Genomic DNA, 22,434 nt, shown 5'->3' with positions numbered 1-22,434 from the left:
GAGTTCCTGTACAATATTCTGTCTGTTTATTTTTTCATAAGGAACGTCTTTTTTTAATATTTATGCTTGGGTCTTTTGTCCTCTGCGACAAAGTCGTAGAGCATGCCACAGCAGCGGGATGAAGAATGGGATTTCTTAATTCAATTTCCTCTGATTCACTCCGGGGTTGGGGGGTGCTGTGGGTTGCTGTGGGATGCTAGGGGGGGGGGGGAGTTGATTAAGAATGTGTTAAAACGTGACAGACAGAGCTCAGCTGGAAACACATTGTTTTCCCCGTGTAAACACCAGCAGAGACACGCAGGCCAATTACTCTGCATTGTGTCTGTTCTGACAGAGTTAAGGCTATTCTCAGAGCCGCGCACTGTCCGTTTGGTATTTAAAAAAGGGAAATGTATTGCATAAGCCTAGGACTAACTGTCCATTCCTTTTCCACTGACCATTAAAGTGAAGGCCCGCATACCACAGCCTATGTTTGGAGACTGTCACTCTGAAGCCTTTCCATATTAAACAGAATAGTTGAATATTGATTGGAATTGTTTAAAACTACGGGTTGGTGGATGGACCGCCACCCTGGGTGCATTTAGTTCAGTCACAGCTTGGAGTGAAATCCAAATATAGTTTACGCTTACCATCTGTCACGACTGATATGTGGCTGGTCGGGATCAGGCCTCGATTCTGGGCTTCTCATTGGACGGGAGGACTTTGGCCTGTGGACTGTGCCAGATCATCAGCTGACGGTGAATACACGCAGGAATGTCTACGGGGACTCCATCGGGGGATGGTTGACATTCGCCAAACTGACCAGGACCATGTGTTCGTATTGGCCGAGGTCATACGCAGACAAACGCCCACACACACACACACACACACACAAACGTGCGCAGGCAACCACATGTAAGCAGGCATCGCCACACACACACACACACACACACATAGGCTATTAAAAAAACACAAACACAAACACACACACACATACTCAAACACACACACACACACACACACACACACACACACACACACACACACACACACACACACACACACAGGGGTAACAAGGCAGAGCGAGGTGTCGTGACCAGTGCCTTGGCACAAAGTCTCAAGGTGAGGAAGAGGAGGGTGGTTTGGGACCACTAATAATTCAGACCAGATGATCACCCCGGTGTCAACAATACCGAATCGCTGGCAGCGACAGATGTGTGGATAGAAACCGTTATCGTGGGTGAAGTCCACAGCAGAATCACAAGTAGGGCGGGCCTCGGCTGGTAAGATGGTGATCGTCTTCCCAAGCGTACGAGCTATCAAAATTCGGCTGTTTGTTTAGCCACCATAATGAGGGCTTGTGAGCCCAGCAGAGCATAGCCGTTTCTAGATATCACATGACGGCACTTAGAGAAGGCTTTTGAGGAGGATGTGCGGTCTGAGTCAATGCTCAAGCACTTCCCGACTGTTGGTCATTTGCTAAAAAAGATGAGCTTTGAAGTGGGTAAGTGGTTGGTACTCTCTATGGAAATAGGGACAGTTCAGGAGTTTTGGTGTTATTCAATGTTACACAATATCTGTATGGATCGAAGTGAGTTCATCTAGTCACATTTTGTGTTGTGGTAATCATTGATAGGGTATAGTGTGATATTTATCTACACAAACCAAGTTTGTTCATTAGTTGGATATGAAAAACAATCTTTTCCAATCCTTTGTCCTAAAACAACGATAATAATCAAAAGTCGCGGCCATCCTAATTAGTGTGATGATCTGTAACCGCGGTGTTCAGAAGGTATCGCCAACCACGCCCATCTCATTTTGATCAGGAATTACTCACTTACCCTGAACTGTGTCTGTGTCTCTGTGCCCTGGCAGCGTTAATGCTATTCCCAAGAAAAGATCGATGCCTCACACGATCCCACAATGGATTGATGAGGGAAGATGATTGTTGGAGCAGACAGTAAGTCGCTTGACAGCACAAACAGCTTCATCGGAGCTGTCCAAAAGAAATGGCCGCCTGCAGAGCATAATCACATTCAGCTCAAGTCGCTGGCAAACAGGAACAACATGCAGTCACTCAGCGTGGTCCACACACACACAGACACCACAGTCTTGTTTTCCGGGCTCCTGGGTGAAGGAAAGGCCATGCTTATTTTGTCTCCCTCTCTCTGTGTATGTCAATCTCTTTGTCTCTCTCTCTCTCTCTCTCTCTCTCTCTCTCTCTCTCTCTCTCTCTCTCTCTCTCTCTCTTTTAGTCTATCTCCCAGCCTTTCCTCTCGCTTTGTCTCACTCTCCCTCCCTCTGTCTCTCATCTCCCTCACTGTCACACTGTGGCTCTCTCTCCCTAACTCTCTCTGTTAGTCTCTCCCTCACTCTCACTCTGTTGCGCTCTCTCTCGCTCTCTCTCTCACTCTCTCTCTCTCTCTCTCTCTCTCTCTCTCTCTCTCTCTCTCTCTCTCTCTCTCTCTCCCTCCCCTTGTCTCTGTGGTGTTTCCCAGGCTCAGGGCTTGGTTCAGTGTGAGGGGGTGTGCCCTTTGTGAGTTTGCTGTGAGCGTGCCGTGTCTCTGCTCATATGGACAGAAATCATAGCGACTTCACGAGTCGAACAGAGAGAGAGAGAGAGAGAGGAGAGGAGGGGAAAGAAGGGAGGTGCAGACCGATAAGAGAGAAAGACAGAAAGACTGGCCGGTGCCGGCTGTTCCGTGGCTACTCGCTGATCAGCAGCCAGAGGGTTCTTGATGAGGTGAGGAGCCTGGGCCTTTGATGCCAGGCCCCCATTCTCGATTAGACCTCGCTCAACAAATGACAATCTACTGGAAGTGTGAGGAACGCACTACCTACTGCTGCGTCAAATTGTCATACAGCCTCTCCGCATGCCTGTCTCTTTCTTTGTCAAACTCACTTCTCCCCCTCTCTGTGTGTGTCTCTCTCTCTCTTCCAGTCCATATCTCATCCATCCTCTCTCTTTGTCTCACTCTCCCTCCCTCTGTCTCTCATCTCCCTCGCCCTCACACTCTCTCTCTCTCACTCGCTCTCTCTCTCTCTCTCTCTCTCTCTCTCTCGCTCTCTCTCCGCTCTCTCTCTCTCTCTTTCCCTATATCTCTCCGGCAATCTCCATCTGTCACTCCGACACTGTTTCCTCCCTTCCTGGTGTCTCCCTCACTTCCTGTTATCCTCTCGATCACCCCTCTCCTCTTGCTTTGTGTGGTGCACTGTTTTCCCTCGTAACATATCTCCAACAAACGCCTCGGCCGTCTGAGATAGTTGGGTCGATCCATAACCGTGGTGATCAAGATTCACCAGGCCCAGTTATCTTTTTTTTTCTCCGTGCAGTGAAGATCAAACAGATTAGTGGATAGGAGCAGTGCTGCAGCATGCGAGAGATGGAAAAAGCATACAAAATATTCTTCAATCCTTTTTTAATTGTAAAGCATAGCCTACATTGATTATTCCCCAAATGGTTGCCATTCACCAGCCTAGGGGATCGTGGATGCTGTAACCATCAGACACCAGTGACATGGCGCCAGAGCCAGTGGGCGTTCTGTGCCTCTGCTAAGTCATCATGGGTAATGCCCGCATCTGGCTTCAATGGGGCTGAACGTATCCTGACCTGATCCTCTGCGTATCGTTAGTGGCTTCTGTTTCCTATACTGCTCAGAGGCATTGATCCAAAACACAAATCCCAACTGGTTCTCCTGCACTCTGCCCGACTCTAGTTTGTCTTGAATAAAACAGCCTGTTAAACCCTTTTCATTGAACCGCTATTCTGGCCTTCATGTTTTAGGCACTCTGGCCGATTCCACTTCCAGTAATGTGGAAGGTTGCGTGGAGTATCTCTCCCTTCGCTGGGATTCGTGGCCATCGGGGGTTGGAGGGTGTTTGCGGTTGTTATTGTGCATTAGAGATAAATGTGTTTTCCCATTTGTGCAGCTACTGAAAAATCTGAAGCTAGAGGAATAGCGACAGAAAAATAAGTAAAAAAACAGCTGCTGAAAATCTAGACTTTTATCCTCAGGCTCTTATGAATGTTAATGAAACAAATGCTTTCATGCAGTGTGTGTGTCTTGAATAGAAGAAGGTAAGAATAAAACATTGATTGAGGAAACCCTTTGAGGCTTTAGTGATATCGACCCACATTAAGTGGTTCAATTCCAAATGAATGCAGCATTCACTCCCATCAAATCTCTGATGGTAAATGTTTCAGAAATCAAAGGCTGGGTAAATATTGACAAAAACAGAGTCAACTTTGTTTATATCGGGCTTGTTTATGAGAATGCATCATGGGATGTTTTATTCGCCATATTTAGAGGACTAGAGAGTTATGGAACTGGAAAATCCTTAATCTACATAAATATACCATAACCTTTGTCAATTACAACATTGTTTTGTGTCTCACATGAGAAAAACAGTGACGGTTTCAAGCAGAACAATGTCACGCTAAAGTGACAAATCATTTGATGACAAATAGCTAAACATGACACAAAAAACATTGACGCCAAAGTAATAACGATAATTCCAAAGCTCCTATGGTCCCAGAATGGCGGAAGTCACTGCGATATGCGTCACGACGGACAAGCCATACATCTCTTTCGATTTTTCATTCTCTAAAAACTTTCAGTCCCTCGACTAGAATTACAAAAAGAAATACAGAGGAAGATAGAATGTCCCTTATTTTGAAGTGGTGTTGCCTGTCTATCCTATCCTTGCACCTGCAAAGCCATTGGCTGATAAAGGCTCAACGGCACTGTGATGTGATAGGATGTGCCTAATCTCGCACACCCTCCCTACACACACACAGACACACACGCACCCATCATTTTGAGCTGTGTTTAACCTATCATTGACCCGCGTCAGCACTCAGCTTCATTCATCAGTGTAACGTGTCGGTGGTAATAAGGGGACACACACACCGACCAAATGTCGCCGTCTATTTCAGAAGCCTGGCTGAATCTTTAACGGTTCTCACGGTTTCGCGTCAACGTTGGCACTAGTTGGCACTATTTGTCCAGAATGCAGGTTAAACACTCGCGTTACGTTGATGAAAAAAGCTGGCAGGATAATATGGAGCCCAAAGAGAGTATGTGGTACTCAAATACGTGGGAATATGTGGGATTCAAATACATTGCGGTATGCTGTCTTGGACCTCCTTCCCTCCATGTTAATGTATAGATTATAAGTATGCAGGCCTTGGAGCAATGACCATATAAATACAGCCTCCCTATTGGGATTATATTGGATCCTTAAATGACCATACACAGGGATCCTATATATTTAAAATTGTCTTTCACTTTTGTGAAAGACAATTTTACAATATATCTCCTGATCCAGGATTTCTACTGCGGTACCGTCCCTTTGTCCCTGCTGGCGTTGGATCTCATCCTCCAAAGCGCCTAACCTTCTCCTCTGTGTCCCCAGCACTGATGAAATATGAATAACTAAATCTAAATAATGAAATAACTGGTGGCAGTGGGTGGTGTAGTTTGTTCCACAGACCAGACATGAGCACATCGTCCCTTGGCTGTGCCGACGGCTGGTCCTTCTCCAGACGGTTGTGGATGGAGGGTGGGAGGTTGGTTGGGCTGAGCGCTAGCCTTTTAAAGTGTAACATCATCAGCGTCTGATACTGGCTGCTGCTCCCTGGACCAGAGGTGCCTCAGAGCCTGTACAGCTTAGGCCTCGGCCTGATAGCAGGGGAGGGACAGACTGCGTTTGGGTCCAGATAACCGGGCCTCATCTTAGCAAGGGTTTAAGAGCACTGGTATCTCCACCAGAAGTGATGATGTGGAACTGATATCTGTGGAGGTTTTGGGTTTGCTTTTTTATTTTTTCTCCTCTTTTCCAAGTCCCCGATGGGAATTAGCTTTGTGTTTTTGATTTGTTTATTCTTGCTGTTTTTTCATGAATATGTGTTTGTTGGCTTCAAACGTATGCCTTTTTGAAAGTGTATATTATATTTACAGGAGAGTAAAAACGACCAAGATACTGCTTGGCTTAGTATTGTCTGCTCTGAAAACTGCTCTTATATAATTGATTTGAAGGGATATAGTGTACTTGGTAGATCTCCATTTTGGGCGTTTTGGGATGGCGCGATGACAATTGAAGGAACAAAGTGTTCAGGGACACAAAGCTGAATTCTTGAACGCTTGAATTATCATTTCGGTGCATTACCTAAAAGGGAATGCTCAAGCCTCATTTCAATGATAATGTGAACAATTTCAGAGACGCAATACAAGGGAAGCAATTACAATCTCCGTCTAGATTTTGAAACAATGTCTTCTGTGTGTGTGTGCTGGTGCTGCTTTGAGGTGGAAGCATGTTGTCAAAAAAGGGAATCCTCAGTGATTAGGGCCTCAAGTCATATACAAGCATGACTTGAGCTAAGATGAAAGCCACTTGTGCCAGTGGAAGAACGGTCTTAATTCCAGCTACCACGGAGCTAAATACAAGCCTAGTGGGTCTGCTCAACACACACATGCACACATACACATGCACACCGGTTCCAGCTTTCAGAAAGCTCTATATTGATGGTGTTCACGGAATAATGCAAGAAATAATGGCCCACTATAATCCCTAATATAAGTCATTACAGTAATAGCCTGTGTTCGAATGGGAAATCACAGTGAGTCATGCACCTACATTAACGTGTCTGCATACTACGGGTGGCCAATGCTGCCACTGCTTATCATATTTATGAAGAATAATGGGCCAAAATGTCAAATTCACTCAAGGCAATGCAAAGGAGAAACTAGTCTGAAGGCTTTAAATAGGGCCTTAATATACAACAGTGTCTAATCTAGCAGCAGAAAGATTGTGTTGGTTTTAGTGTTGCCCCCAAGCTGTTTTCAAGGTGAGTACACAGAATTTAACTTGCAATGAATTACTTAATTATGTGTGGTTATTCAGCCAAGTTTGAAATTCTGTGAGTGGTTAGGATAAATAAAGAGAAATCCGGGTCAGACGTTTAGCATTAATGATCATTTATTATTTTTGTCATTAATAATGCCGTTAATCTTTAATTGATGAGGCGATTCATAAATTGTAACCAAATATAATGTGCAGCAAACCCCGAAATTGATAATTCTAATGGAACTTTTGCTAATGCAGTACAAATAAATTAGCTTTATGTTCAACATGTATGGAAGAACTCAATCCAATATGAAGTGACCCATAAAAGTGAACTTAAATTCATGCATGTTTTGATCTTTGTTGAGTCCCTTGGGGAGCTACGTGCAGGCTAGTCTTGACAGATGTCTATGCCCCTGGTATGGCCAGTCACACTTCCCTTAATGATCTTTGGAAAGGTCTGGAAGGACTCCTCACTCACACGGCATTACATACTTCCTCTCACTTTTATACCAGGTTCATACTAACCATCACACAGAAACCCATTCACTTCTGGATCTTGAGTCTAGTGTCAGTGTAGTACTTTGAGAGCTGCTACAAATATGAGGGGTGTCTGAGTACCCCCCCCCCAATGTGTGTGAAAGCCACCCTTAGTTCGAATCATCTGCCTTATCCGTACCTATTCCTGGATTTCGTCAAGATTGTTCTTCCACCCCATACCTCCATGCTCTCAAAGCAGACCGTGATTCAGCGGCGGCGCTATCAGAGCTCACACCCAGAGGAGTGTGGTACATTCTGGTTTGGCACAGCGAGATACCCTTTTGAACGCCCACCTCGGATTAGGAGAATGGATTACTTGTACACATTTTCCAGGCAGGAGTGTGTTTGGCACGCCGGTGTTTTGAAACGACACCAAAAACCCAAGGTTTGGTGCTCTAAAGTTCCAGTGTTTGAAAGCTTGCTGCGTCGTTTCTCGTGGACACACAGTCCTGGTCGACTGAGCACTGCATAATGCCAGCCGTGTTCCATTCCATCCCCTCTCCGGTCCGGTCCCTTCCCCCCCAGACCCCCGCTGCTTCTGGTCTGCACCCAGAATGTGCTTTGGGCCGCAGAGCAGGCGAACAGAGGTCGGCCAACCACTGTCCCACCTTGTGTGATTTCACCGTCGTCTCTAAGGCCCCGTCCACACGAAGCCGATTTTTTGGTGAAACCGCATAAGTCTTGTGCGTTTCGGCCGACCGTCCAGACGGAGCCGGCCATTCCGGTGCCCGAAACCGCACATTTCTGAAACCACACTCGGAGGTGGTTTCGAATCTATCCGGACCTATGCGGTTTCGTGTTAGGATTCGTGTGGACGCCTGAAACGCAGACGATGACGTCATTAGCCCCCCCACCATTTGGGGGACGTCAGAGTTGCGTTGATTTTTTTAAATTATTATTTTATTTGTATTCTTTTTGTAGCTTTAAATACAGCCCCTTGGTGAATTTAATTACTAACTGTACATTAAAAAGTATTTCTGCTCAATTTTAAAGGTTGAATGTCCTCGTGACTGAATGTTTGTATACAGCGCGCAGGCTGTATGCGCGAAGGATTGATGCGCTCCACTTTTTTCTGTGGAGAACCAGCGCCTTGAATAGTTACTACAGCGTTTCTACAGCTCGATGCGGTTTCGCAATGACTCCGTCTTTGCGGAGCTATTCCTGAACCGCATAAAACGAAACCGGATCGTTTTCGCCCGTTTCGGCTCCGTGGGGACGGGGCCCAAGACTCCACAAGGGGCCGGAGTTGTTTCAGAATCAGGGTCAGAAGGGGTTTGTGAGACAGAACTTTGTCAAGGAAAAAAACGACGAAAACGACCAAAAGAAGAATGCTGTTTTTTTGGAGATACTGCTGTGGCTGTCTGTATATCACACATAATGTGTGGCTATAGATATAAATAGTGGAGCAACGGTTGGGATTCGATTTAGTTCAGTTTAGTGCACACATTTCTATTTTTTAATGTGTATCCCAGCCCCCTGGTGCTGAGCGTAGGCCAACTATCCCAAATGTATCGCACAGCCCCCGGTGGAAGGAAAAAACACCAAACCAACCCTTTTTATAATGCCAATGCAATGATGAGCTGGCAGATGTAACCTCAGTTTGGCCTCAGGGTGACAGAAATCCTGCTGTTACTCAGATCCAAGAAGGCTTTCTCCTCCTCTCGGGAATAAAAAACCACTTTTCAGAGTCCTTACAGAAACACCACCACAACAAACCCCCCTTTCAGAAGAGTCAAACAGTAAAGGCCAGCATCAGAAAGACATACTTCTTTTGAAGTACTACACAGAGTAAAACCTTTCCATCTGTCTCAAAATGGAATTGACTGTTTGATATTAAGAAGATTCAGTCCTCCTCTGTAATCTCAGACGTTTTCTACTCGGAAATAATTTTCACAAAAAAATCAAAAAAAAATCTCCCTACTTCATTCCCAGCAGGGGCCTTGATTTCCCACTGCATTCATCTGATTATACTCAAGTATCTCATTTGAATTCTGGCTGCTTTGAAGGTTATTTAAGTCGAAAAATCATTTGCCCCCTGTAAATGAACAGGCATATAATTACTGTAGGTGCATTTAAGAGGTTCATGAAGAGGCTCTGAATATGGCTAGATGGTTATGAGCCCTTGCCCATAGCTGTGTTATATGGCTGTTGTTGTTTGAGCTAAGAAGAAGCAGGTGGGGCACAGTGAGTTAGGACAATAGACATATTGACGTAGCATCCGTGGCGGAACCCATTGGGGAGCACATGGCCGTTATGAAGCTGCACATTTGGCGTTACGGGCACTGCCATTGTTTGAGGTTTTTGCAACAAGCAGTGGAAACAATCCATATTTTGCACATTTCGGGCGGAAATGGTAGTCTAAGACCAAAAGTCATTATTATACAAATCTTGATTACTTTTTATTGAAATAAAACTCAAAATGAGAGATGAACTACCAAACGATATTCTAACCAAAATGCTTCGGATCTTTTAGCTTCAAAAACACCAGGATCCACCTATGTAAATGTATTGAAAGCATTGAGGTTAGCGGAACATTATATTTGTGGCTTCTGCCAGGGCTTCACAAACGGGCGGACATGGCTCCGGCATCTTGGTTTAAACCAACCCACGTTATGGACCATCCTGCTGACACGGATGCTGCTTTAGAGGCTGCTACAGCAGTTATCAGCTAATAGCCTTTGTTTGGGCTTGTTGACAACGATACGGTTGCTGCACTTTCAGGTCTGAAATATATTATTCAACCTTTGATGGAACAAAAGAAAACACATCATATTTAATCATTATCCCGCCAACACCCTGGGGCATCGCCAAACAAACACACCGACGCCACGACTCCTTTTTGTCCTCATGTTGGCTTTGAATGGATGGAAAACGAGGGGTGTTAGATAGCGAGGAAAGAGCTCGCTCCAACGCCCTTAAGATCCTCACTCTTTACCTCTGAGCAGGTCGGTGGTGGTTTTAACATTCGACACGTTTACATCGGAGCCCCGCTGTTCTTGAAATGTGTCGATTGGAGCAAGGCCTTAGACAAGTCCCGTCCAAGTGATAACACACCGGTCCAGGCATGGAGAGAAAAGTGGTGGCTTCGTGCGACAACACAGGCCTGTTGCTCTCTAGGGTACGGCCCCGGCTCAGCAGTAAACAGCGCTATGGCAACCGTGCTCCAACATGACCCTTTTGTTGTTACTGTGAGGATGATAATTATAGGATGTCTGCCTTCTACTCTGTGTCTTTTGTGCATAAGCATAGTTTCCCCAGGACAACGGGAACGCGATGGGGGGGTCACAGCTAGTGATGTGAGCATGTGCGGCTTCATTTGGGAGGTTTGATCTGGAAAGTATATTGAGGTGATGGTGATCAAAGCCACCCCAAAAGTAGACCGGCATTCTTCTCTCCGATTGCTTGGAGAGGGAATGGATGCAGTGCAGACGGATAAACAGTTATTATTTTCATCAAAGTGCGGCATTTTGGGTAATTGAAAGATGGCTGCTTGGCAGGGAATACAGAAAAATGAAAAATGAAACGCATTTGATTGCGCGGTGGTGAAGCAAAGAAATACGTATGTGTGCCGTGCTGTGATGCATGTGTCTTGTGTGGCGCATGCATTAGTGTGCGTTGTTCATAACAAGCATGACAGTTTAATGACCGCTCTTGCATTTCTGCTATTTCAGTTGTCTTAAACACAGGGGGATCGGACAAATTACAGCCCCTGCAAATATTTGCTCAGTGAAGGCAATCTGGTTACGAAAAGCCTTTTCACACATCTCCCACATTATTTTTCAAACTTGAGAGCGAGAGAGACTTTACTAAACAGGAGGCTTTGGGGACATTTTCTACAATCCAAATGTTGAATTTGGTGCGAGCCATGCCACCGGTGTATTGTCATGTGAAATGGAAAACTGCATACAGTACTTAACTCATGTGCTATGTCTGTACCGATCAAAACAACGTTCATCGCGCAGCTCCTCGTCCCACTAACGGAGGCAATCATTTCTTGTCGTGACTCCGGTTTGTTTTCCGACCTGTGGTCAAACGCTACATATCCATCTTTCCATCCACTGTCTCTTCCCTCCAGGGCTATCAGATACTATGCTTTATGAATGACAAATGATTGATGATATTGCAAAGTAATGGCAGTCAGTTCAATCATGTTTACTCCCAACACATCCGTGGTTGTGGCACGTGCTTTGCTGTGCTGTCACTCATTCTTCGGTCCAGTTCTTTGCACATGATTTGCACAACAATCTACCCGACCGCAGCTCATTAGGAAACTTAAAGTTTTTCCTTGTCACTCAGGGAAAGAAACAACAGTCTCTTATCTCCTAAATGCCTCGTTATTCAACGTTGTCAGACTAATGAAGGTTTAACTGAATTTTAACAAAAGTGCAAATTTTTGTCATTGCCCCAGATTTGTAATTTTGGAAAGGCTTTGTGATGTGTGTCTTGTCCATGACAGAAATGCACACACACACACACACACACACACACACACACACACACACACACACACACACACACACACACACACACACAGAAACACACACACACACACACACACACACACACACACACGGACCAATAACCTCCCACTACAACGCCCAATGCTGCCACTCCTTATTGCCACCACCTTATTGGCTCACAACAGCACATCCCGCTCCTCCAAGCCAATGACAGTCATTCGATTACAGCTCTGAACCTCACAACACGGGCCCGGGATTCTAATGGAGCTCTGCAGCGTATCCCAGAGACGCTGTAATGCCATCAAACCGGTATAAACCCAGATTTATTTTCATAACAGTCAGAGAGGGTGGCCATCACGCATAGGGAGTCGTAATGGGCACAATATTTGGATGCGATCCCATCATTAGAGCCCAGATATGAAATCATTTTGAAGCGATTCATACTCATCTACTTATTCATATGGAGTGGGAGTCTCTCCACTTAGTACTGTGAGCCCCTGCTCCACTCATGCCCACTCGTTCCTGTTTTTAACAGTGACTGATCACTGGCGCTCTGCACGGCCGTGGATTAGGAGCCGGGGCTGGCAACAAGAATGAGCAACATTCTTTAAGATACATTTTTTGGGTGCGCTCCAAGCTCAACACGCACACACACACACACGCACGCACGCACGCACGCACGCACGCACGCACGCACGCACGCACGCACGCACGCACACACACACACACACACACACAGGACAACCCAGCATGCAGAATGTCGTGAGTGAGTGAGCGGGGATCATAATAAAGCACCCACATGATCCTCTGTGGGAAAAGTGGAGGAAAACCTAAGAACCCCGAAGAAGGTCAAGCGGACTAGCCCCTCGGGGGCATTTCAGAATTAGAAGCAGCGCTCTTTCATACGGAGACGCTGCTGGGATGCATGGGAGACCGTAAGGCTGCCTGGGTGGGTCTCCTGACAACCTTGAAGCCTTCATACTTAAAGGCCACAATGGTCCCCAGTGAATCATAGCAGCCTGTCATCTGTCACAGGGAGGCAGGAGGCTGGCAGCCATGTTTGTTTTCTAGTGTCAGCCTGGGCTACCAGTAGGCCCTTTACCACACTTTGGTGTGCGTGTGCCGTGTGTGTTATTCCTCTGACAGATCTAGGCCTCCAGTTCTGTTTTGATCTATTGTCCCCAGCCCTTCCTCCCCTCCCACTGCTGTTGTAAACAGCAGCCGAATGTAATTACTGCCTATTCTGGCGTTATGGTTGAGCAACGTTGATGCAAACCAACAAGTAAGAAAGAAAAGTGGTCTTTTACAATAGAGGCCCCCCCCCCCCCCCCCCCCTTTGAAATCGATCTCGTGCTGTACTGCGCCATGGTCACGGCAGGGCGGGACTGTCTTTGCATTGGTCTTTTCATCTCAGCGAGGTCTTAGGCGTAAACAGTAGATGACCTAGCAGCCTCCAACTGTGTTGCATGCCTGCTCAGTGGTCTATTTTAAGAGCTGCACAGAAATATTTTGGCAAAAATGTGCATGTGCTCATGCATATTTGTGTGTGCGTGTGTGTGTGTGTGTGTGTGTGTGTGTGTGTGAGAGAGAGAGTGTGTGTTTGTGTGTGAGTGGGTGTGTGTGTGATTTGCTGTACATGTAAGGAAGCATGTGCACCATATATTAATAAAAGGCTTTAGTGCAAATCTATGTCCGTGCTTCAGCAGGCGTGGCTGCTTTCTTTTGTCTCGCTCTTGTACACGGTCCATGAACGGTCGTGAACAAACCCCCCGCCTTCAATGCCAACAACCACTTCAACGCAAACAACCGCAAACAACCTGGGCGTTCCATAGAGCAGAGGGAATCATAGAACCGAGACAAAAGCTGTTTTGCGCTGGGAAACATGGCTGTGTGTGTTTGCTAGCATGTGGTGGTGGTGGTGGTGGTGGTGGTGGTGATTGTAGTGGGGCTCCCTGGTTATAGATTTGCCATGTGACAGAGCGTCAAAGCTTTAACCAAAAGCAGCAGCAGAAGAAGCTGAAGAAGACGAGGAGGAGGAAGAGACGGGGGAGGAGGAGTGGGAGGGGGTAGTTAGGAGCAGCGCTCTAACAAGCCTCTGGGGACCCTACCAGGCCTGCTTCTCTGAAGAGGAAACCGCCTGGCACACGTGGAAAACATCTTGAGGAACCCAGTGGATGAAAGCGGCTCTGCTTGGTGCTACACATGGTGCTCTGTACGCCCGGCCTCCCTGAAAGGGATTTTTTTGTGCATCTTTGAGGTGAGGTTCAACCAGCAAACGAAGAACAAACCAACATGGCGGATGAATAGGGAATGTAGACCGGTAGGCGCCATTGTAGTTGACACCCTTGAGGAAACTCACTCAATAATTTAACCCAGAGAAGAAAAACACTGAAAATGTATTTATCTGGAGCAGGTGTACTTTTTTTACGTTTTTTGTTTTTTTTATTCGATTTTATGGACTATGTTGTCAACTGGCCTCTGAACGGCATGACTGAAGAGATTCCATCTGGCAGACAGAACAAAATGAAACGTCTATTCAGAGTCCGCTGAATGGAGTCCGGTGGAATAAAAATACTATTCTATTGATTTTTCCAGCTGGCTCCGAATTACAATATGTATTTCAATAATTCAGAGCTGCTGTCAAATTTGTGTAAAGTGTGCGGCTCATTAAACTTTTTATGGCAACCCCTGTCCAATAAAGGATCACTGCATTCAGAATGTTGCTAACAAGTGCTATGTTTTCAATATTGCACTTAAATCCGAGCCATAAAATGCACATTGAATCACTTACACATCCCACACTTGCAAAATCCCACAATTATAAAGAAATGTTAATTTATAAAAGAAGTTGAGACTTTTTCACGTATGTAAGGTCTAGATGTGGATATTTTATCTGCGCAGTCCATTTCAGGCGACCTTATCTAATACAGATGAGCCATTATAAGCCAGATATGTACCCCTATCTCTCCTGAAATACCTTATCCCTCCAACCCCCAGGTCCTAAGGCTCAGGGCTTTCCACATGAAGCTTCCCAATCCTCCGCTAAATGGTTTGCTTGCAGCAATCTGGAGGGAAAAAATTTTAATAAAACTTGCTCTTTACATTATTCTTAATGCTCTGAAGCAAATTGGAGGAACTGTTACTGGTGAAAAGTGTCCTTCAAAAGCAAACTGAACAATAAAAATGGTCTATTGATCTTATACTGTACCATCTACTAAATACTTCTACTCAGACTTGACACGGTTTTGACTAAACATTAAGTCTGTTGATGATAAACTGGAAAAACTCAAACAGATTCAAAGACAAAAGTAGAAAAATATTAATGATTATATATATTTATATAATATATTTTTTTCATTTCATGAAGCACAGGAGAAAAGCCAGGTGTAAAATGAGTGCATAAGTCGGTTGCCAGCAGGGCTTGTAGAAACATTGTTACTGTCACAAATAACAACTGTCACTTTTTACATTTAATAAGGAGACAGATCCATGCTATATCTTTTCGAGAAGTCTCCTGCTTTGTTATAGCAGTTTGCAAGGTCACACAGCAGTTGAGGTGGTGCGTGGGCGATGTCACTTCAGAATATCATAAATACCACCATAAGCAATTTAAGTTCAACAAGCCGGCATGTAGGTCGAGCAGCCCAGAGTGTGATGAAACCTGCTCTGTCATCTAATGTCTCTCTTACTCTCTCTCTCCCTCTTACTCTCGCTCTCTCTCTCTCTGTCTCTCGCTGCCTCTCTCTGCCTCTCTCTGTATCTCTCCGTCTCTCTCTAGGTGGAGAGACACCGAGTGGCAGCCATGTGAGAGAGGAGCAGCGGGCGAGCAGACCAATGGCCACGTCTGACTAAGAGCAGAGCGGCGCCCCCTCCCCCCCCACCTGCCCTCGCCTTCCCTCGTCCGCCCCCCCTCTCCCTCCCTCCCTCCCCTGAATGAGGTTGAGAAGATGACTCTCACCAGCAGACAGTCCTTCAATGTCCTGACGGTGGTTTTCCTCCTGCTGTCCAGCGCAGGTCTGTCTGCTGTCGCCTTACGTCTGTCTAATGTTCCTCATGGGTATTTCCGTCCGTCCATCCTTCAAAGTACACAAGAGCACTTTTGTCCTTCACTTGGCAAAGTTAGTTTTCGCAAATTTTACTTTGGCAATTTAACTTTTGCTTATTTAGCTTTTGCTAATTAATTGTTCACAAGTTTTTGTCTTTTAATCTTGTTCGCTTCTTTTTTTTGTGTGTCTGTGTATAAAGTTACTCTGTTTATTTTTGTGCGTGTTTAAGCTCTATCCCTTTTTGTTCTTCAAAACTACATTTTGATTTGAAATTCTCCTATTTATGTCCTTTTGCGACTTTATGGTTGAATAAAGTTACATCAAATCAATACAAATCTGGACGTGGCGGACATGACACCAGCGGAATCACCAGCTGTTATTCACGCCTTATTGGGGAATCCTTCCGCAAGGTTCCTTGTTTTTATTAGGGGTTGTAAACATTTGGCTTGTCTAATGTCTACGACTCTATCCTCACGTCAATGCTTTCCATTTAATGAACAAGATGGCTTTGTTAACGGCACCGCCTTGACCGAAAACAGCTGTTTGTTTTTTAGGTTTAGTTTTTTTAAAGCCTGACATTTTTTTCTTCCCTTGTATCGATCTTATATGATCCCAAGCCTTCTACCGCAGCTAGTCAGGTGCCTTTGCTATTTTATCGGCATAGAAAGATGATTAATAGTACACATCTAACAGGATCATACAGTTAATAGTCTCTCTTCGTTGACTACTATGCCACTCTTTGGTGGTGGTCCACTGGAAGGGGAGGGACTAAGCCTAAGGTGAAGGCTATGCTAAGTTATCAATGTTTTCATGGTAATTAATACGGAAAGCTCATTTCAAGAACAAACTATTCAATTCTAATGGCTAAAAAAATAGGAGTGCCAAAAATGATCCAGTAGGTGTATTTCAACATGTGGTGAGTGATCCAAAGTCTCAACACTCAACACTGATACAGTGAACATCCTCTCTCTCCCTCTCACCATCCTTCTACCGGTGATTTGTTTGCGTGCTTCGTCTCCGTGTCGTCGTCCTCCTCTTGTTTCGTACTTCCTGTTCTGCAGGAACAGGCTGTCGATTAGATTTGTCTCAGGAAGGGGTAGAGCTAGTGTGTTGTACATGTCAATGAAAAAAACTCATTATCACCGAGCTGAACTCCATCTGTTTAGAAAGCCAATCTGCTCCGGTCTGACATTATTGAGGAAATAAAACAACAACACTCACCTCTCTGTGGGTTGCTGGCATGAAACACGCGCTGAAATCTGCTTTTCTGAAGTGGGCTTTTGAAAGCTGCGCTGAAAAATTCTACTCTAATGAGCACAATCAACAACATCTTCCCCCAGCCTTTAATTACCGATCAGCAGGATTGTGTGCGTGTGTTTGTACGCAGAAGCATAGGTGATTGTGTGTCTTACTGTGTGGATGTTCGCACATGCATAAACGACTTTGTGTGTGTGTGCCTATGTGTTTAGTGTCTGATTAAATGTGCCTCTACACGCGTGTTTGTGTTCAGACAAGTTGATGCAACAGGGTCAGTGTCTTGTTTTCCATGGAGCTTCTAGCAGGTTCTAACAAGCAGGCAGCTCCCAGGCGCAGCGCATCTCATCCATGCTTTATTAATGGGAATGCCAGGTGAGGAGACGCCATACAGCTTCTTCCTGATTGGCTTTGAAGGTGTCAGTCAGCTGCCTTTTGAGTCAGTCAGCTGAGCCATACGTATAACTCTCTCCCCCCCCCGCGCTACTGTTGATTCAATCTCTCTCTCCCCGTCTCTCGTCCGCATCTCTGACAGATGTGTAATTGGTGATTATCTGCCCAAGTCTCAGCTGCCACCGCAGGTTTCTGTGGATTTAATCCCAGGGTTAAAGGAAAGCGTACGGTTGCCAACAATCCGTATTCACTCTTTATCCTGTTCTGGAGGTCCGGGGTGGACATTTGTTTTGTGGAAGTCGGCCTTGTCATTTGGATGCACATTTCATGAGCTGATGTGCCAGGGCTGGCATCCAGACACGACCTCTGAATGAGATTTCTGTGGGTGTTTCGGATGTGTGTTACGCTATACTAAATATTTAAAATACGGGCGAAATGATGCCAGGGCTGTTTTAAAAAAAAAAAACGACTCTATAGAGGAGTTTGACAGAGCTTCCGTTGCAACAGAAACTCAGATGTGGGGGAGGTGGCAGGGAGTGGAGGTGGCCTGGGTTTGGTTGGTTTAACATGCAGGATTCATGACATAACCTGGCGCTGGACGTAGAACGTCACGGATCAAATAAATATTGAATAGGAAGTCGAGTGCTCTCATCATGTATAACCCAATGCAATCCATTTTGTTTTCATTCCTCACTGCGGTAGCCTATACGTACTGTATACCGTGCACACTTACCGCGCACACCGGGAGATTGGGGTGCGAGTTGTAGTTGGAGTTGGAGCAGTGTAGGGGTTTTAATTACACACCCGGTCGCCTGTAAACGCGGTCCTTGCTTGCTGTGACTCCCACTGAGTCATCACGCGATAGGGAGATAAAAGTTTAATTAAAGCGACAAGTGAGGTGGAACCGAGGCCTTCATTTATGTTTACGAGACTTTGAATATCTTTTTCGAACTTATTTTTTTTCCTCAATGTTTTTACTTTATAAACACTTCGGAGAGATACCGCTTGACATCTCTCTCACCCCCCCCCCCCTCTCTCCCCTGTCACCACAGCTCTCTCGGCCCACTACCGCGTGTGCGAACCCTACTCCGACCTCAAGGGGCGCTACCACTTTGGCTTCCACTGTCCGCGCCTCTCGGACAACAAGACGTACATGTTCTGCTGCCACCACAACAACACCGCCTTCAAGTACTGCTGCAACGAGACCGAGTTCCAGACCGTCATGCAGATCAACCTCACCTCCACCACTGACGGCTACGCGCACAAGTACGCAGCATTCACCATGAGCTCATTCATAAAATCACAGAAATAATAATATGTGGGGACTATCCACATACTACGGTCCATCAAGCAGAGGCAGAAGCCTTCTGTTAGTCTTCTGATTGTCTTCTGACTGTTCAAAAGCAAAATTCAAGCCAAATGTAGGTCAAGTCATTCGATTTATATTTTTATTCTTTGTATTCTTTTTGTATAAAGTTGTCTATATGGAATGTGTTAGAAAATAAGAGCACGCCGTACATGTTGTCCTCCCTCTGGCAAGTCGGATGGCGTTATACATGAGGAGCAGCGGATATACACAGACTGACAGACTGCTTTGAATTAACAGGGTCGGACTTCTGTTCAACACAAGGACTTTTATCTTGACATGCAGCCGCAGTGGGCTTCAAAACACTGCAAAGTAGAGTCACTTCCCCTCTAGCATATTGTCCTCTGCTGTGAGAATCAGACGTCAGGACGACAGGGACTGGGCAGGCGTTGCACTCTCTAACCCTCTCTCACTCTCTCACCGTGCAGCTACAGAGCGACCATGGCCAGAGTGAAGCCCTAGCACATGACCACTTCCCATCCAAACAACTCTAGCACATTCCCAAACCTACGACAACACAGCGGGACGAGCCTATGACACGCCGTTGGCCTACGCTGAATCAACACAACATACTCACTGGGTGTTGAACAAAACCACACGGGAGAGTTGGACCGGGGTTGGGACTGAGTGGGGAAGCTGTGTTGGTGGCTGGTTGTTTAGCTGGGATACAGGTGGGGAGCTGACTCCTCTAATGGCAGGGTACCAGGGGTCGTTCCAGCGGAGCGTGACCCCGTCGGCGAGGCCATTTTCAGCGCCGCTCACTAGACGGCGAGGTGGGGATGTGCTGGCGTGCTCGATATTATCCGCCGGCCCAGCCTCAAGTACAAGAAACCTCTTACATCCCCCCCCCATGCCCAACCTCTACGCTCCCACTTCAACTGGCTGTATCCCGGTCACCTTGTTAAAGTGTCAAATCCAAGGCCAATAAAAGCGCGATGGCAACGGGTCTCCATCCGAACGGAGCGGTTGTTGTTGTGCCTCTCGTGAAATGAAGGAGCACCATGAAAGGCAAGGTAATTCCGGGGCTGATGTGTCACCCTGGCCCTGCTTTTCCTCCCTGGAAGTCGCCATGTTTACCGTTGCGTAACGTTTGTTTAAGCCGGGGTGAGTGGTGAGGATAAATCATTCTGTCCCGCCTTATGGTGTCGTTGGCTGAAATAGCACTGCACATTTATCCCTGTGCACATAAGATAGGCTTCCCCCACACGAGCAGAGAGAGACAAGGACCACTGTCACTCACTAGGCAAGAAAATGTGCAAATTGGGTTTTGGAGTGTGATTTTTTTGTGTGTTGGAGCGACGCTGATGTTTGAAATGTGTTGGATTTCATCAAATATGTATTGTCAGGCCACGTTTGTTTGTATCAAACTTAGTTCCAGGGTTCAACGGAAAGATGGATTCGGACTGTATTTTTACTTTATATATACAGTCTGAGAACAGCTGTCAAAACCTCAGAAGACAGATGTGGCATGCGATGAATTCATTTTTGAAGATCAAATCTTATATCATCTGTCATCGGAGCACAGTAATATGTTTCACTCTGTAATAGATCCTAATAGGACCAAAGCACTTGGGCCCCCCCCAAGACATTTACTACCTCTGGCTGCACATTCGCTGCTCCCTGGCGTCTTGTAATAGGAACCTGCTTTGCGTGAATTTACCTTGTTTAAATTTATGAGCACAGGGCGAACTCAGGGCGATACTTAATGTGCGCCACATAAATCCTGGGGAAGCAGGTAATGAATGAGGGGAATTAGTCGAAAGTTGGTTGGGAAGTGGGAGAGAGGTGATTTAGGAGATGCTATAGATAGAAAAGGTCCAAGGGAGACCGATTAACAAGACCCCAGCGCGAATGAAAGTGACCGTTTCCTAAACAGTTTTTTAAAAGGGAAAGCGAACGGAGGAGACCGGCGAGGACACTCTGTCTTGATTAGAGCCGGCGGGGGTAATCATGTGTTTTCCTCCCCCACCTCCCCCTCCTCCCTCCCACCTCCTCCCTCCCCCCTTTCTGCAGTAACTACACGGCCCTAGTGGGCGTGTGGATCTACGGCTTCTTCGTCATGGTGCTGCTGGCCCTGGACTTCCTGTACTACTCGGCCATCAACTACGAGCTGTGCCGGGTGTACCTGGAGAAGTGGGGCCTGGGGGGCCGCTGGCTGAAGAAGGCCCGCAGCCAGTGGCACCAGTCCATGCCGGTGGAGAGTGAGGCCCAGGCCGTGCCCATGATGCCGGCCCACTGCCAGCCCCAGCAGAGCCTGAGGGGGGAGAGCCGCAGCCCCACGCTGCTGCCCTACAACACCTCCACCGCCTGGTGAGGCTCTCATGCCTGTCTCTTTCTTTGTCAAACTCACTTCTCCCCCTCTCTGTATCTGTCTATCTCTCTTTGTCCCTCTCTTGCTCTCTCTCTTTTCTCTCTCTCTCTCTCTCTCTCTCTCTCGCCTCTCTCTGAGTCACGGCGACGCAGATTTCGACCGCTCTCTAGATATCGGCCCGTAATCCAATTGACTGCTGTCAGGTTTGACAAAAAAGGCCAACCCCTTAATCGCGCTGCATTAAGACGGTGAGTCGCTGAATTGTTCGGTTATGAAAAGAAGTGGGAGCTTTATTGCTGTGTGGAGGCAATTTCCATAACTTTGGTGGCAGGTGTCATTGAAGGGCAGGCAGGGAGAGCGACTGGGGACCGGGCGGGAGTCGTGGAAAAGCAGAAGCTCGCTCAAAAGGAGCCTCGTTCCAGATGCACTTTGACGTCTCAGGCACTTCTTTATTATTAAACTCAGCTTCTCCTTAAGGATGCCGTTCATTATGTGTCTCGCTTTGTACTGTCTCAGTGAAGGGATGATGGCAGGGTAGGGGGAGAGTGATGTATGGCTCGGCCGATAATCAGGTAGCGTTCAATATGTTGCGACCGTATTAAAACGTCATAGACGATTCTCATCTCCTCCGCTCCGTTTTGCACTTCGTCTAGACTCTTAACGATTACATCACATACCTCTTCTCAACACTGCCATTACCAGGAGACAGCTTGAAGCTTGTTAGACCGTTTAATTATCTTTTTAAAATCAGATGCGTTAACTTGTGTTTCTTCTATTTGGTACTAATAGAATGAAGTTGTATTAAGTCTAATTAAATGAGCACATCTTGTGTGTGCTTAGGCGGTGTCAAGCTTTTGTGGATTCTGATCAACACACTGAACATTCAGAAACACGTGGTAGCAGAGGCCCACATACTTTATGCATCACTTATAGTGAATACAGATATATGTAATTTAGAAGCAGGTAGGTGTAAGCCAACTTGCTCTCAAATGCCTACAGGCTGTGGTCATCTGGGATCGAACACTCAGCACCATAACCCCTTTTTCGACGACTCAATTGGGCCTGCCATCATCTTGCCCACACACGCGTGACCAGGCTGAATACACAGACAAAGATGGGTTTGATATTATAATAAAAATGCCATCTGTCATGAGGTTATCTCGCCTCCCTCGATCACGTGACGTCTTTGTCACTCAACTGAGAATAGCCTGGCTAAACCCGCTGTTTAAGAGATCATTATTT

The 22,434-nt window shown here is 46.2% G+C and overlaps 1 protein-coding gene across 2 annotated transcripts in view; it reads left to right on the top strand.

Moving 5' to 3' along the window:
* The window catches only part of shisal1b (shisa like 1b), a gene marked incomplete at its 3' end in the record, with an annotated part of 32,245 nt that overhangs the window by 1,824 nt on the left and 7,987 nt on the right, over positions 1–22,434 (top strand). The window contains exons 2-4 of one of the 2 annotated variants that reach the window (XM_079743188.1): positions 15,601–15,836; positions 18,568–18,781; positions 20,895–21,191. In XM_079743188.1, the coding sequence (XP_079599314.1) occupies positions 15,770–15,836; positions 18,568–18,781; positions 20,895–21,191 (578 nt within the window). In that variant the 5' untranslated portion in view covers positions 15,601–15,769. Of the gene's footprint in view, positions 1–15,600; positions 15,837–18,567; positions 18,782–20,894; positions 21,196–22,434 lie in introns of those variants that run through there. The other variant, XM_079743187.1, reaches the window with a different exon arrangement.

This window comes from Pollachius pollachius (assembly GCF_949987615.1).
Source record: "Pollachius pollachius genome assembly, chromosome: 9".
NCBI lineage: Eukaryota > Metazoa > Chordata > Actinopteri > Gadiformes > Gadidae > Pollachius > Pollachius pollachius.
The sequence above is the reverse complement of the archived record's forward strand: the minus strand, read 5'-3'. Positions and strand labels throughout refer to the sequence as shown.